At 40.9% G+C, this 17,969-nt stretch overlaps 1 protein-coding gene across 1 annotated transcript in view; it reads left to right on the top strand.

Annotated features, from left to right (window-relative positions):
- Nucleotides 1–15,743, top strand: part of GABRB1 (gamma-aminobutyric acid type A receptor subunit beta1) — a gene marked incomplete at both ends in the record, with an annotated part of 116,587 nt that extends 100,844 nt beyond the window's left edge. Inside the window, 4 exons of the mRNA XM_082051662.1 lie at nucleotides 6,496–6,633; nucleotides 6,749–6,901; nucleotides 8,170–8,420; nucleotides 15,396–15,743. Of these exons, the coding sequence (XP_081907788.1) occupies nucleotides 6,496–6,633; nucleotides 6,749–6,901; nucleotides 8,170–8,420; nucleotides 15,396–15,743 (890 nt within the window). The remainder of the gene's footprint in view (nucleotides 1–6,495; nucleotides 6,634–6,748; nucleotides 6,902–8,169; nucleotides 8,421–15,395) is intronic.
- Between the last annotated feature and the right edge of the window lie 2,226 nt (nucleotides 15,744–17,969).

Raw genomic sequence — 17,969 nt, 5'->3', positions numbered from 1 at the left:
CTCTTATTAGTGAACAGGAAAAAAAAATAAAACACCAGTATGCCTTATAAGAGGTATTCTTGCACACAAAAGCCATACTAGATAAAACATATTAATGTATACTTCTGATTGTGCGTTGCATTATACTTATTTTAGGCCCAGTAGGTCCTTTGACATCACTGGCATAATTCAGTGGGAGACAAACCAGTAAGGCATTTGCAGTACAAGTCAGACTACTTATTCAGAAACCTTGAATGTTTCCTTCTGTTGAGACTATGGTGATACTGAGAAGTCCTGCTGTGTTAACCATTAAAGAGATACTAAGCAAAACCAAACAATTCCTCTCTTTCTATCTTGTATCGAGTTTCATTTGCAAATGAAATTTTAAAAGTTACAGGGGCAAAAAACTATAACAAATAGCAATGAAATGAGGAAAGGCTGAGGGAGCTGGCGTCTCTTTAGTTTAGAGGAGACTGAGGGGTGATCTTATTAATGTTTATACATATATAAAGGGTGAGTGTCAGGAGGATGGAGCCAGGCTCTTCTCGGTGACAACCAATGGTAAGACAAGGGGTAATGGGTACAAATTGGAACACAAGAGGTTCCACTTAAATATGAGAAGAAACTTCTTCTCAGTGAGGGTGACAGAACACTGGAACAGGCTGCCCAGGGAGGTTGTGGAGTCTCCTTCTCTGGAGACATTCAAAACCCGCCCGGACACATTCCTCATCTAGGTATTCCTGCTCTGGCGAGGGAATTGGACTAGATGATCTTTTGAGGTCCCTTCCAATCCCTATCATTCTGTGATTCTGTGTAATATCAAAGGTGTTTGCACAGTAAGGCAAGGTTATAATTCACTCTCTGAACTAGATTAGGATGTTGCAAGAGTGACTTTATGCTGTAATAACATTTATTTTCTCCTTCTAATGCATAGGAAGTGATGTCTCCAACTGGGATGGAACAGATTGCCCCATATGTTAAATTTATTTTGATTTGAGAAACCTTCTTAAATAACTGACAATTTGTAGTACTCCAGCATTCTAACCAAGTTTTCATTTGGGTCAATATTGCTTAGGCTAAATTCTGATTCGTATACCCCACTACAATCTGCCATCTGCCTATAGAAAGTATTTATCGGTGAAAACAAAACAAAACAAAATTTTAAAAGAAAAAAAAACAACAAACAAACAAATAAAAAACCCACAGCATCACTAATAGATATAAACACCCACTCAACACAGGTGGCAGGGAGCCTTTTCAAGGAATTCTGTCACCTTAATGTTAACTAGTGATACTGCTTTCCAAAACACATCTTGAGATCTGCAGTGCCCCATTTGTATGTTGGGTTTAAGCTCAAGCAGTACAATAAGATTACCACTGTATGGACCACCTTAGTGGTGTGTGGAAGAAATGCTTTGTCTTCCTGTTTGAATACAGTCATAGGAATAATAACTGTGAAACAAGAAAAATGATACTGTAAGAATACATACAGCAACGAAGACTAAGTTGTTAGGAAAGGGATGATCCAGTAGTGATGGGAGAGGGTTGGATTCCAGCCTCATGTCCTTACACAAGTCCAAATAATTTGGGGCACATAGATTGGAAATAGTCTTTTGAAATGTCCTATTTAGACTCAGATCCCTAAGGCAAAGACCCTGTTACCGGGTGTTTCAGGAATAAGCAGATGGAAAATGGGCCTCCATTTGGACATCTCTGTGGAATTGGTAATAATAGTAGAAGCATTACTTTATTTGTTACGTTAATGCAATACAGATCTTTATTTATCCCAGAGGTGTTTGAAATAGTAAGTGCTGTGGTGGAAAATAAAACAGCCTGGTGGTATTAACATTGAATACACTGTTAACCTTGGCTATAACACAATGTCAGCAACATTTCTAATTTTTTTCTTTTCTGTGAACTGCAAGATTTATACATAACCTATTTCTTACTGTGCTTGAATCTAGTTACTTTTTAAATCTTTAGTATTTCTGCCTAAGTGTTCTCACTTAAACTCTTAGCTGCTGGTATAGAAGAAAAAAACGTGTGGGCACATCAAGGACTGTATTATCATTTTGAGACATTATTTTCTAGGAAACAGAAGTTTAATAGCTGGAGCTGAGCAATTAAGTCTATTTTAATAGTTTGGAAGCTGGAAAATTATCTAGCAAGCAAAGGCTTAAATAGATCAAATAATTTTCATAGGAGCTTTATTAATTAAAAAAAAAAAAAAAAAAGTCTTAGCAATTGCTGCTTATTTAGGTCAACAAAAGCACACACAGAAATACTAGGGAGTTTGATTAAGTGGGCTAGACTGCTAGGGATGTCAGCCCAGAAATCGGGCCACGTCCGCTCCAGAAAGCATTGAGCAAACGTTGAAATCCCAACACATCCTCCCTATGAAGTGCAGCTGTTCAACAGTCTCCTACATTAAACGATCGGGCGCACATCACCGTCCCGAGACCCGGCTCTGCTCTAGCGCAGACCAGCTGCTGCCCTGGCCGAATCCGGCAACAGGCGTCACCCCTTCGGGACGGCACGTTCGGGGCCCGGCGAGCCGGGCCGTCCCCGGGCTGTCCCCGAGCCCGGCGGGCGGCAGCGGGCTGGGGGCGGCGGGCACAGCCCCGTCGCGGAGTGCGGGCGCCCTCCCGTGGCCGCTAGGCTGCTCCGCGCCGCCGTGTGCGGGACAGGCGGGGCTGAGGGGGCCGACACCCCCCCTTGCCCCCGCGGAGCCGCTCCTCACACCGGCCGCTCCCACGCGGAGAACCCGATTCTGATCCGTAACTGGATTGGTTTAACTCGTCTTCTTAAATCAGTCTAATGTTATTAATTTAGGGAAGCAATTCTAGACTTCTGCAGTTAAAGTTGCAACCACTCTTGACAGCTATTATGAACATCACTCAAATGTTTCAGGTTCCCAATATGTGACTTCTATGAAATTGTCGTGCAGTCGTCAGTGTCCATTTGTAAGTACTGTGCTCTCTGTCACAAAAGCAGAGGGATCCCTTTAAAAAAGTAACACGGATACCTACACAGAGAGAAATAGATCACATGGAAAAAATGCTGCCAAGGGAATTCCTGGGCAGTACAGATAAGTTCAGTGAACAAATCAGGGTGTTAGAGCTGGACACTGCACAGACTAGACTCACTTTTTCTATCACTGAAATAGTTTTTCTTCCATTGTACATGTTAAAGGCACATCCTGCCAGAAATGGGCGTTTATCATTGCCTGCTAGCCAGAAGCTAGTGCTGCTCCATACTGAATGTTTCTTAATTTACATCACTGTGGTTCCTCACTTGAAGGCACTATCCACTTCAAAAAGCAGAACGAGTGATCTGTCCTCTGCTAACTCTGTTCGGAGCTGAAGACTGGTTCCAGTCTAAACCACAGCCAAAATGTCTTTCTCTTGAGTGCTGTTTTGGAAAGCAAGAAGCAATGTCAGTACCTGTGGAACACAAGGGCCTCCAAGCCCTGCATCTGTGAGTCATCCTCAGTCATGAAAGCAATGCTGCTCACACAGCTAGAACAACGTGCAAAGCATGTAATGAAGGGCATCACACAACAAATATCATATCACATCAGGGAATGGACTGCCTGGGGAGAGTTTATACCTTGTTAGTGTCTAGCAGAGTTATTACAATGACTGGCAGGGAAATCATGATTGTACTGAGGCTCTCTCTCTACAAAACCACAGGAAGACGTTCCTGCTCAATTAGTCTCCTAAAAAGAGATCTAACAAATGTGAATTTTTGAAAAACATGACTAGTCCTTTCTCATAAATGCCCCCAGCTTTAACCGCAGTAAGTTCAAGGAACAAATAAGCACATTAGAAACAGCAGTAGCTCACACTAGATCTATTTTTTGTAGTATTTGCAAGTCTTTTGGTTTTTTAAGTTTGTAAAGGTTAAGGACATGGCCTGCCAGCAATGATAGCTGGTCATCAGCTGAAATATCTTCCATGCAAGGTTCTTGATTTTGGTCAATTGACTTTATAACTTCGTAGTTCTACTTTTCATTTAGCAGCCAAAGTCATAGAAACCTTTCCAAGACTAGTGACAAGCAAATTTGCCTACATTACAAAACTCCCCAAAATCTCTTTTTTGAAGGGTTCAGCATCACCACACACTGTACCAATAACATGGTGCAATTCTTTTGTAGCAAGATGTGCCTACTCTCATTTTGAAATGTGCCCTGTAATATCCCAGGTGTTTATAGGGTACGATTTTGGTTTTAACAACTAAATCTACAATTATTCACCTTTGAGGAAGGGGATTTTTTTTCTTCAGTAGGGTACCCAAGCTATTCCCTCTTTCGTCAAGAAGGCAGAGAAACTGTAGGGAGGCTGCCAGAGGCTACTTAAGGAGAGAGCAAATAAACTCAGGACTTGCTGAAACCTGGAGACGTTTCCTTTCTCTGCTCTGGATCCCAGTGTGCACTGGCCGAGGAAGTGGCAATATTGAGGCAAAACTGGAGGGAAGGGTATGAGAAGGGCCCCGGCTGATGGCACAAAACAGGACAATTAGGTTCACCATTTTCTTCCGAACTCTGAAGTAGAATCTGGGATCCTCACATCTAAACCTTCACCTGTGACTTTGCAGCAAGTACCTGTGCAACATCGTGATAGTGCTGCACCTTTCTTGTTTCTAATTCTAGCCCCTGAAGACAAAAAAATAGTTATTAGTGTTAGTTCATGTAGAGGATGTCTGTGTGCTACCGAGTCTGCACATAATCCATACCCTTTCACTATGAGATGACGGTTTACCATTTCCTCTGTTTTGCTCCATCTTTTTAAAAAGGGAAAACATTCAAGAGAAATTTTTTATCATATGGATTTGCAAGGAAATTAACACTTCCTTGGCAATCTTATTCTTGGCCTCTTAAACAGTCTTAGTAGTCTTTATTCCCTCCTTCAATCATTCTGTATTACACCCCAGTGTTTCTCGTGTTGGCCCCGTGGCTTGTGTGCAGTGTGTTTAAAACAGTTGCTGAAGTCCCACTGTCTTGGCTTCTACCTGGAAAACATGAAAACAGCCATGCAGAGAGCCCTGTGTGATAGCCCTAGGATGGTTAATTTAAAAAAAAAAAAATAGCATGGAGTAATGGGAAGCACAGAAGTTTTAAGCAAAGAGCAGCAATCTGTATTGCACAGGTTAGTATGGTTTCAGGAGCAATTCGGATGGTTAGCAAACTGTGGCACTGAGCAGTTAACAAATAAGGTATGTGAACACTTAACCTTGTTCAGCCCATCACTGTTATGTTTGCATCAGAAGACACCTGTTCAATAACTGCAGACTTCCCAAGCAGTCCATTGAGCCTGGCAGCAAGTTGTCAAAGCTCCTCTGGTTGTGACTAGGGAAGCTGAGGACCTGCTACCTGCTCTGCATGTGGTCAGCCTTACAGAGATGAGGCTATTACCAGGCACTATAATAGGAAAAGACACCTCAGGACTAATTTTCCCAGCTAGAAATTGCATTAGTGGTGCACACAAAAGGAGAAGTTCCTAAATCCATAGAGGCTGCTGATGCTACGGTGGGTTCAGCTGCCAAAACTACTGTCAAGTTTTCTAAAGCTTTGAGTTCATACACATGTTTTTATTTGATCTGTGGTACATGATTTAAACCTGATTAAGTCTAACATCTGAAGGAAAAGTCTAAAAATAGGTGAGATGTTGTTCTCTCCTTTGGTAGATATCTGGAGAAAGTAGTAAAATGCAATAAATTGGAACCCGTTTAAATATTAGTTCAAAAATGTCGTCAATTGGGAGATATTTTTGAAACTCATTCACTTTTGAGTTTAATCAAAATGTTTATGAAAATGGTAACAATAATGCTAACACTCACAGTGGTAGAATGGCAAATTAAATTTTAATTAAATTATAAATAATTAACATCACTGTTGATAGGAAAGATAAGAAACGTGCTAGTTTTGAAGTCAATAGGAAATAGTTCTGTGATAACAGAAGATCAAAGATGACATGATCTAATGAAAATGTAAAATGCTCCATGAATATCAAAAGGATACCTACAGCTCCAACAGACATTGTGAGGTCATAGAACAGACACATGAATTCTTCTGGAATCAGCTTTGCCTCTACTGGCTCCAAACTCTGGATTTCCTCAAAGCCTGCACAGGAAATCAAAAGCAAAGGTGGGAACCGAACCTGGTTTTACTGTCAGAGTTCCTCCTAAAGTCTTTAAAAGTTCCACTGACGTTATACCAGCCTGTTGGTAAACTGAGCAACTCAATCCTGAATGAAAAGTATTAGTAGTATTAGAGCTAGGTAATAATTGGTCTTTAATCTTAAATTCTGTCCTTGTTTTCTGTCTTCTCCCCTTCCACACACAGAAGTTTGCCTTGGGTACAGAGGAGGCAACGTGACTCCTGTAAAACAGAAATTTCACATAATAGAAGGCTGAATTCCTGATTAACAGCAGCTCCTTCCACTTTAACCACAACTATTTAAGCCAAGTAATAAAACAAAAAGAGAAATCAATAGTCAAATTGTGCCTCTGTTTCAGATGGATACACTACTGATGATATTGAATTTTACTGGAATGGAGGAGAGTCTGCAGTAACGGGAATTAATAACATTGAGCTCCCACAGTTTTCTATTGTTGATTACAAGATGGTATCAAAGAGAGTGGAATTTACAACAGGTAAGCACTGTCTAGTTAAAAAAGGCACCTCCCCTCACCCCTGCTTCCCCAACCCAGATATATCAGTGTCTAATTTTTTTTAGGCATTATTTGTTATATGGCTTCTTTCTTTCAGGAGCATATCCTCGATTATCACTTAGCTTCCGGCTTAAAAGAAATATTGGATACTTCATTTTGCAAACCTATATGCCTTCCACACTGATCACAATCCTGTCGTGGGTATCTTTTTGGATCAATTATGATGCCTCTGCAGCCAGAGTTGCTCTAGGTAATTTCATAATCACTGAACTAAATAGATACTTCTTGCCTTTGAATACAGTAGAACCAAATTCATACAGCTGATTGCAGCAGCATTAATTATGATCTTACACATGCAGTGTAGGGTCTCCATTGTCAGGAAGGCAGGCAGGTCTCACTTTGCCTACATCTGAAGTTCTTGCTTTGCAGTCAGGTTGGGATCCTGACTGACTTCCAGTTGCCATAATGGCCAAAAGTATCTTGCTCCCAAGCTGATGTATGAAGGTCTAATTCAGGTATCTAAGGGCATCTTCACTGTGCTGCATCAACATTTTGTTAAAAAGCATCCTCTCAGGCCAGATGTGTGGCTGGAAAGAATATACAAGATCCTACTGACATCAGTGGAGATATACCAGCTTACACCAAATAAGCCTGTTTTACCTACAGAGTTGGTTATTTACCATACCATGTTCCTTCCAACAACTTTCCTTTAGAACCAATTATCTTCTGCCACCACCTGTGCTTTAAAGCAGATGTGCTTTTCTAATGCTAATGCCAGAAAGCTATTTTGTCCCACTTCTCTGTAAATTCAGCTCATGCACCAGTGCCCAGAGCCATTATCTGGATGCACTAACGACCTGTGATTAAAGCAGACTGAAGAATAATTTCATCCAGCTAAAACAAAGTGCACATATGAAAAAAAAAAAAAAAAAAGAACCATGCAGTGATGGATAGCACAATGAGATGGAAATGCTTTATTTGCAAGCACCCCTTTAACAGGAAAAGTGTTTTGGTACAAGCATATATATCCCTTTCTCTTCATCAAACACCCTCCCTCACTTTATCATAAACCTTCCCTGTCTCCTTTCAAACCTCTGTTTTCAATCAAAAGCTAGATACTTATTTCAGTTCCTCAGAGCAACACAAGCCAGGGTTACTGCTGTAAATAAAGCAAGAAGCATTTCCTCACGCAGAAAGAACAACTCTGCTATCCAGGTCAGCTAACACCACGTTCCCTAGCAGAGTTATTGTAAAAACTAAGGCAAGATGTACCAAGACAGCCTGGGCTTTTGAAGGCTATTTTGTTCACCCTCCATTGTATGGAAAGCCAAGGAAGGTGCTGTCGCAGTTCTGCAAGGGTATCTTCCTTTCTAGTCCTGTACAATGCATTCCCTTAGCTGTTAAACTGATCGTCTAATTAATCCATCTACATGAGAAGTGCATGCTAACTGGGCAGTGCTGCCATTATGGCTTTCACGCTCAAATACCTTTCCTTGTCTTGTTATCTTCCTTCTACAGGAATCACAACTGTGCTGACCATGACCACCATTAGCACCCACCTCAGGGAGACCTTGCCAAAGATTCCCTACGTCAAGGCAATAGATATTTACCTGATGGGATGCTTTGTGTTTGTGTTCCTGGCCTTGCTGGAATATGCCTTTGTAAACTATATATTCTTTGGGAAAGGACCCCAACGTCAAAAAAAGGCAGCAGGCAGGACAGGACGTGCTACAGAAGAAAAGAGCAGACTGGAAACAAATAGAGTCCAGGTAAAAAGTTCAAGCTGACTTTTCAAACATTATTTCTGCAGTGACAATGTTGATGTATATGATGATACAGATAAATGCAGTTTGAACACATATGCAAAAGCATTTGAGATTGTCCAGAGTAATATCATAAGGAGATTACAGCAACGTATGGTTTGTTCTGTCTTAAACTGAAGACAGAGTAAGAAACTACAGAAAATGCAAATGAATATTCAGAACAAGCATTTCTTTGCAGCACAGAAGAAATATAAGGGGTACAAGGAAGTTAAATGTTTACCATTTCAACCGTATATTTCTTTGCTATAGAAGGTGGTATAGAAGAAATGTTTATTATATAGCTTCTCTTTGCACACAAAAACTTCACCAAAAATAGAAAGCAAAGACACTGTTACTTCAGTGAGTCCTGAATGAAGCCCACACCTCTGAGCTTCCAGGAGCACCAGGAGGCTACTGCTAGGTTATAACAGCTTTCACAGATGTCAGGATTTTTCCCTCAGGTTGAATTCAATCAGACCACAGCTACCCCCTTTTAAAAAACAAGCCAGACAAATGCCAGGAAGTAATACTATGGACGTTTTTTTAACAGGGAAAAGTTTAATTTCACGGTACATCACTGAGCACTTGCAAACTTCTATAAACCCATTCCCTTTTTTTTCCCCAGTTTTTCAGAAATAAACACTTCCATCAGGTGTATTTGGCCCAGTCTGACTCAGAGGAAAATACATATCCTAATGAACCAAAAATTTTTTCTGTTCTTTGCTTTTCTTACGATATATTACATCCAAGTATTAATGAGATCTTACCCAGTCTGTTCAATAAATTTCTGTACTGCTGTGGCCTGAGGTGGTAACATTTGGACAAAACTGTATTTGAGCCCTCTGTTCAGCTTGAAGCATGAAATCAACACATAAAACTCTTAACAGGTAAGACTTTAGCTTGATGAAGGGTTGCAATTTCACATGCATGTCAGGAAGTGCATTTCAGGAAACTCTGTGATATTTTATTAGTTGTAGACTTGTGTGTCTTGTGTCCCAGCAGCCACACCACTACAGCTAAGCATCATCTACAGAGTCATCATGTCCTCAGTCTCAGTGAACTCAGGAGCCCATTAAAAGTGGTTCCCTGCATATGCCTTCTGTCCCAATGTATAGGAGATGCTTTATTACAGCGAGTGCACAAATGTGGTTCAGGCTTGCAGCAGTCTCCAATGTCCCACAAAGTATTGCGCTCCACAGGGCAGAGAAGATAAGCCACCCTGTTACGGATTGTTGTACGCAAACACTCTCTATCCATTTCTGTGGAAGATAAGGAAAGGGGAAAAAAACAACAAAACCCACAAACTCTGACCAACCTCAACAGCTCCTGAGATAACCCAGCCTAACTGAGAAGAAGCACAGTAAGGGTTTATGATGAAGATGGAAGCAACACTTCTTCAGAGGTCAGCCTTGGCTGCATGGGCCCCAGTGCACTGGACTAAGTAAAGGATGAGAAACTATGAAGGATAAGAATGCAGGTAAGCTCTTTTTCCTAAATATTTAGAGACTTAGTTTAACTAACAAAAGGCCCTAACTCACGACCAAGAGCTTCTGTCTAAGTGTTACACTGGCAATTACACTGAGACTAATACTTAGAATGGGATGGAAAGTATTTACAGTCACAGCTGAACTTCTCAGAGTACCACATGCATACACCAGCATTTTTCTGACAGAAAACAAACACTTTGTACCAGGATTTGTAAGTGTTCACAGTTTAGACTGCAATTCCATTCTGGGATTGAGAATACTTTAAGTGACCTACCTGCATAGTGCAGATTTGTGATTTTACATCAATGTGTATACACATAGACACATGTGTGAATGGATATCAATGGATTTTGGTATCCCACTGAAGAAACATTGATATGGCACCTTGTGAGCGTCCACTTTACTCATCATGGAAATTCTGATGTCCAACAGCTGTGCTTCTGTCTTCGTCAGGAAAAATGCACATGGCCAGAGCAGTGGGACACACGATCTCTAGTGAAGACAACTCCCAGCCTCTCTCCATCATGTTTTTTTCACTGGTATTATGAAGTCTGTACCAGAGAAGGGGAAAGTTTTTTGGAGAACAAAAGAAGTACAGCTGTAAGTATGTACAGCAGTAGGATATTTAATTTCATTTTACTCTTGACCTGTATCACTTATCTATACAGGGACCTACAAAACCAACAAAAGATATGTAACAGTGCTTCCTCTCTTTCTGTCAGGTGAAGATATTGCTCACTTCCATCTGACAGACAACTACGATGACTAAAATTCCTTCACCAAATAACAAAAGCCTTTAACATGTGAGGAACACTCAGCAAACTGACTGTGATACAGTATAGAGAAGACCAGATGGAAAAGGAAACCATACTGCTGTTTCATATGTGGCTGTTCCTTGCTCTACAGACTGAAGAAGGTGGAAATAAAACCTCTCCAGTTTTACAATTTATGCCATTTTAATTTTTAGTATGCAAAAAAATACTAATTTGTAGTAAATAAGCTTTCTGTTTCTCTAAATAAAACATAAAGACTGTTTGTATCTCCTTGTGCATTTGTCAAAGCTAGATGTCACTGAGGAAACCAACATAATTATCGATAAAAAGGACAAACCACCCAGCAAGAAAATATTTAGATAGTCCATGCATGCAACCACTTCTGTTTCCCCAGACAATTATGATGTGAATAACCATTACACAGAAAATATCTCTTAAGCATGAGAAAGACATAGGTTGCAATCATAATGTGAGTGAGAAAGTGGCTGAGCCACCAAGGGGTTCATAAATGGCAACTGAAGGCAGGTGATAAATGGTTTCTTGGTCCCCAGTTATGCACAGCATCACGCCTTCCTTTCAAACCTTCCATGAACCACAAAACCTCCATCCCTCGGAAAGTAATGGAACGACTTATCCTTGGTGCCATCTCAAGGCATATGAGGGATAAGAGGGTAATTAGGGGCAGTCAACATGTCTTCACCAAGGAGAAGTCGTGCTTGACCAACCTCATAGCCTTTTATGAAGATATAACGAAGTGGATAGATGATGGCAGGGCAGTGGATGTGGTCTACCTTGACTTCAGTAAAGCATTTGACACAGTCTCCCACAGCATCCTCACAGCTAAACTGAGGAAGTGTGGTCTGGACGATCGGGTAGTGAGGTGGACTGTGAACCGGCTGAAGGAAAGAAGCCAGAGAGTCGTGGTCAATGGGGCAGAGTCCGGTTGGAGGCCTGTATCTAGTGGAGTGCCTCAAGGGTCAGTACTGGGGCCAGTACTGTTCAATATATTCATCAATGACTTGGATGAGGGACTAGAGTGCACTATCAGCAAGTTTGCTGATGACACCAAGCTGGGAGGAGTGGCTGACACGCCAGAAGGCTGTGCTGCCATCCAGCAAGACCTGGACAGGCTAGAGAGCTGGGCGGGGAAAAATTTAATGAAATATAACAAGGGTATTGCATGTGAGCAGGAACAACCCCAGGTTCCAGTATAAGTTGGGGAATGATCCATTAGAGAGCAGTGTAGGGGAGAGGGACCTGGGGATCCTGGTGGACAGCAGGATGACCATGAGCCAGCACTGTGCCCTTGTGGCCAAGAGGGCCAATGGCATCCTGGGGTGTATTAGAAGAGGTGTGGTTAGTAGGTCGAGAGAGGTTCTCCTTCCTCTCTACTCTGCCCTGGTGAGACCACACCTGGAATGTTGTGTCCAGTTCTGGGCTCCTCAGTTCCAGAAGGACAGGGAACTGCTGGAGAGAGTCCAGCACAGGGCAACAGAGATGATCAAGGGAGTGGAGCACCTCCCTTATGAGGAAAGGCTGAGGGAGCTGGGTCTCTTTAGCTTGGAGAAGAGGAGACTGAGGGGTGACCTTATTAATGTTTATATATATACAAAGGGTGAGTGTCACGAGGATGGAGCCAGGCTTTTCTCAGTGGCAAACAATGGTAGAACAGGGGGTAATGGGTTTAAACTGGAACACAGGAGGTTCCACTTAAACTTGAGAAGAAACTTCTTCTCAGTAAGGGTAACAGAACACTGGAACAGGCTGCCCAGGGAGGTTGTGGAGTCTCCTACTCTGGAGACATTCAAAACCCGCCTGGACACGTTCCTGTGTAACCTCATCTAGGTGTTCCTGCTCCAGCAGGAGGATTGGACTAGATGATCCTTCAAGGTCCCTTCCAATCCCTAGCATTCTATGATTCTATTATTCTATGAAAACACCTGCGATGGAAAACCAGAGACCAGCCACAGGCTCCAGGGGAAACATATGATCTTCCAGTACAGTGCTACTGGAAGGAGAAAAAAAGAGGGAGCACGTAACCACACAACTAGCTCAACCTTCAACTAAACCAAACCTGAATAAGTATATTCTTGCTGAGCACAATATGTTTCTTTGCAGATTGGATTGTGATAAGAATCCTGCATTTGTTCCAACAAGACAGTTTTTATGAGTAACATGGCCCCAAATCTTTCATCTTAAGAGAAGAAAAGATGTTTCTATATTGAGACAAAAATTCTTACCTCTATCTCCCAACAGTTAACATTAGAAAGTAGCCCAAAACTGAACACAGTATTCGAGGTGTGTCCTCACCAGTGCCAAGTACAGGTGGACAATCACTTCCCTAGTCCTGCTGGCCACACTATTTCTGATACAAATTTAAAGACTGAATTGCTTCATGATGTATACAAATTATCCCACCTAAAATAATTTAAATAAAACTGATTTTTAAATAAAACAGGTTCATTTGTAACACTTAAAGCAGGAATTCATATGCTGCTTGGCTTATAATAAACTGTCAGGGCATATTAGTTTAAGAAACATTCCTGTTAATCACTTTAGATTGTAGGAAGTTATGAACTGTCTTCACGAAAGAGGAGCCAGAAGAACTGCTTAATGATGCTTGCAGTACTGTTTCTACTATTGTAATAATAAGGTAAATTAGTTTAAACATTAGATCATGTAATCAGAGACAGCTCAAAGAGCCATTTCATAAAACTGGAAAGAAAAGGTTAACCTATCAAAACTTTTGAAAATTCTAAAAAATTCTCTTTTTACACAGAGGCAACTCGGATCATTGTTTTTTCCACAGAAGATGTCATAACTTAGGAGTAATGTATAGTCCCATAGTTATGGCAGTCCTCTGGACGATAGGAAACCCTAGCTTAGATCCTACATCTGCTTAAATTTGAAGACTTGACCTGAAAGGTATAAACTGGGTAGCCCATATCTGAAGTAAAGATTGCAAACACCGTGCTGGTTTGTGACCAGCTGACCTCTCTAATCCAGAATATATTAGCTTTTCCCACCAAAACAGTGGGAACTGCAATGTTCCCACTGAATGCTCATTTCAGCATGCACAGAATCAGCTGCTAAACCTGACTACAGCATTTTCTGTCTGTGGTGGCTCATCAGTCCGTTTAGAAGACTTTTTTTTCCTACAGCTCTCCTGGGTGGCTTTTGTACAAATAGCTTTGTCTGGCCAGCAGTCATTACACAATATTTTCTCCTTCCAGAGGTGGAAAGGATCATCCTCCATGTTGCCTGGTGGAACCACAGCTTTCTCTGTCTTCCAGCCTTTCTCTGCAGCAACCCCCAGAGACTGGATTTCTCCATGTCCTCTGCTCGGAGTTTTTTCTTGAACATACTTTTATTATACCATTTTCTAGCTCTGCTATGTCTTGCTAAAAATATAAAGCTTGGAGCGTGAACAAAGCATTACTTAATCACTGGTGGTTCACAAGAGTAGATATTGTCAATAAGTAATCTTTTTTTCCTTGGTATAAAGGCATCCCCAGACAGCCATGATATAGATTGTAATGTATTTGGAGTAGGTTCAAAGCCACAGTTTACAAAAACCAATTTTAATACTCAAGCCTCAAGGCAAAGTCTTTGAAGTTTCATTTAAGAGGCCTGTGTCCTGGTGTGTATTTGCCTCATATGAGCTACAGTGGATATTTAAATATCTGGGAATTTGAAACATCTAGGTAGTCTTCATGGAGAAGTCAGGGATCATCCTGGAAACACCAAAAAACATTTCCTATAGGAGGTGTTACTACAAACATGTAGAAAACTAAAGATGAGTGAAAAGGTAAATACTCTGTAGTAATGCAGCTATTCATGGTTAATTACATTAATATATAAAAAAGGAAATGTTATTAAAATATTTTATGTAAATATATATCTATTTTTTGTGCCAGACCTGTACATACTGGTTGCAGTTTCCAGTTCTTTGCTCAGGTACTTAAAACAGTGCCCTCACTAACAGCACAAATAAAGTAAGTGATAAACATATTCAAAACAACTGTTTCCAGTGCCAACATATAAAAATGCAACTGAAGGCAAGGTTTCATTGAGTAAAATGGATTATTCTATCTGCACACGAGCAAGTATGCTGTGGAGAGTAGGGATTTCCATGTCTGCAATATAGTAATTCTCCAAAATTAATTCTCATCACAAGCACATTACAATAACTGATAAAATGCACATGTACCTCTATGTTCTTCATGTGATGAACCTGTTGTTAAAAAACTCTTCTTGAAACTAACCCACAGTTAACTGTATAAAATTGACAGAGATAGCTACATTTTTTTTCCACCTTGAGTACATGAAAGCTTAGGGTGTCAGATCATCAGACTTTAAAACTCAGTATTTCATGAAGACCATGATCTAAGTTAAAGACAAAACTAGAAAACTCTTACTTTACAGGGGATGAGATACTAACTGAATTAAAAGGTCCCAGACCAAAAAGCTGGGTCAGAGAGGAAGATATTTAGATGCCTAATGAATAATTCCACACCAGTCAGGAAAGTGTATTTTCACTTCTGTTGATGCTATACAAGACACAACTGTCACAGACGCCCCAGGAGCACATTGACAGTAGAGCCAGAAGGTACCTGTCCATCTGGGAGACACCTTGGGCTGGCTGAGGAACCCATCTAATTGACATTCCTTCCTTGACACAGGTTGATATCCATGGAAACATGCTTCTGAGCCCACTTGAAATACGAAGTGATGCCAGCAGCTCAGACGTGTTCACAAACCTCCGTGACCTGCGAGCCACCACGTACACGTACGACAGTGCCAACCTGCAGTACAGAAGAGCCACTTCCAGCAGAGACCTCTACAGTCGGAGTGCTTTGGACAGGCACAGGCTCCATAAAAAAGGACGCTTACGAAGAAGGGCATCCCAGATCAAAGTCAAAATCCCTGATTTGACTGATGTCAATTCAATAGACAAGTGGTCCAGAATGGTCTTTCCCATCACATTTATTCTTTTCAATGTTGTTTACTGGCTGTATTATGTCCACTAAGTTATGCAATAACGTTACCATAGACTGACATAATTAGACTTGGGGTTTTTTCCTTCTAAATTTTGTTAACTGTGAAGGACTACAGTAGCCACAATGTTACATGCTCAAGGTAAGACACCCAACCATTGAATACTTCTAGATTTAAGGTACCAAAAAAAAGCCAACCCAAAAACCCAAATCCAGCTTCACTGCATGCAGATCAGAATAGTACAGAACTGCTCCTAAAGAGCATCTTCAGCAAAAACGCTATACCTCAATTTTACAAAGAGTTTGTGCATCACCCATGACCCTTCTTTACCTGTTTTTATATTTTTTTAAGTGGAATAAACTTTAGTCCCAGTGTATTCCCACAGCAGCATGCTTCTGAACAAGAGAGTAAAACAACTCAAAGTAGTAGCCGTGTCACGGTCTTTCAGTATTTAGTGTGTAAAGAAATTTGAAGAAATAACTGTTTGAAAGATTATAACTTACATCGTGCACCATTTCAAAGCTAATGGTTGTACTAGGAAGTATCTCCATAGTGTCTGTGACAAGTGCCACTCAAGGACATGTAAGTCAGTTCACATTTTCAGAGAGGCAGGGATCTTCAAAAGAAAGGGCAGCAGAGACAAATCCCACTGAGTTTCCAACTAAGGAATCCGTTAATTGCATCTGATTGGAATTTTGTTATTTCCACAAAGTAGCAAAGTTGAAATTGATGAGAATAATTGTGCCATCTGTAATTTTGTATTAAAAAAGTAGAAAACAAACAGGTGTTCATTCCTGGAAGGAACTACAGAGGGATACCCCAGCCCAAGACTTGCTACTTTTCTTGACTCCCAGTTTTCCCATGGCTGGTAATTGCAACACTTTCTCCCAAAAGTTGGCAGATGTCTGCAAACAGGTCTGAGGAGAGTTCTGCACACAGATTTCCTTACTCCGCTGAGGAACAGGAGGTACAGCTGAGTCTTATGGCACACTGGTGATGGTGGGAGCTGCCTCTCCCCACCCGGCTGCTGGCACAACCACGGCCCAGGAGCTGCAGGCGAAGCGCTGGCGAGCTGCACGCAACTGAGGAGCAGTAGGTCAATCCTCTCCTATCTGTATGAAACCCATTTCCCTGCTCTATTGCCATTTTTTTCTAACAGCGTTTATACTATGTTGCCTAATATAGCATTTTCTTGAAATGGAACTATTATCAGTTAAATTTTATTTTGTATTGGAAGTGTTTTGTACTTGTAGGAGAGTCAAGATATAGAAGCCAACAGTCTACCTATGTACTGAGATGGTTGTTACCAATGCCAGCTGGTACAGAAAGAAACACTGACCAGGACAGTAAGCAACAAAACCTGCAGTTAGGAGTTAGTAGGGAATAGAAATGAGCGATGTGGAAAGCTTCTTCGCCAGTTCCTCATTGCCTGGCATTAAATCAACTGATGACTTTATTGCCAGCTGACGTTACGACTTCTCAATCAGATGTAATAATAAATGAAACACTCCTACATGTTAACATTTGTCACATCCTGCAAGACCTCGACTTCCTAACAGATCAGGACCTGCTGCCCTTTCTCTTTGTGCAGTAGGCTTCTGCTGAAACAGTCTAGAATGATAAATCACCAAACAATAAAGGGAGTAGCTTTAATGTACTCATTACAAAAAAATAAAAGGCTGAAAAACAGGCATTTCACATTGCTAATCCAGGAGGGTCCTTGCGACTATCAGTTTTTCTGTGGACTCCAAAGTGCCAGTCTCATCCCAAGTTCAGTGGAGCACAAAGGTGGTCTTCTCAGCTGTCTCTTCTCTGCTACAACATTAACTTCCAGCCTATTGAAGAGCTGCACAATTTTACCAGATTCATCAGACACTAGGTGCAATTTGAAATGACTCAGGATAAATACTAACTCAGTCAAATGGCTCTTCTGAATATAGGGTACTACTATCCCCACCCTAAAATAAGTCAAAATAATTTTTCAACATTTTCACCATATCAGCAACCAAAATCCCACATGGAACATTTTGATTAATTTTTCAGTCAAATTTAAACAATGCTTACATTGAGAATATTTGAATGGCAACTAACAATATTTTGAGATCATAAAGTAAACAATACACAGAACATATGGAAGCATTGTATTCTAAGCAAACTCAACTTTTCATGATTGCAAAAAATAGCCCCAACAGGGAGACAGCAGTTGGGCCATATATGCTGTCCATTCCAAATACACACTCTGTTAAATGGTTTTGAAT

Source organism: Streptopelia decaocto (genome assembly GCF_964273445.1).
Source record: "Streptopelia decaocto genome assembly, chromosome: 4".
NCBI classification, from domain to species: domain Eukaryota; kingdom Metazoa; phylum Chordata; class Aves; order Columbiformes; family Columbidae; genus Streptopelia; species Streptopelia decaocto.
The sequence above is the reverse complement of the archived record's forward strand: the minus strand, read 5'-3'. Positions and strand labels throughout refer to the sequence as shown.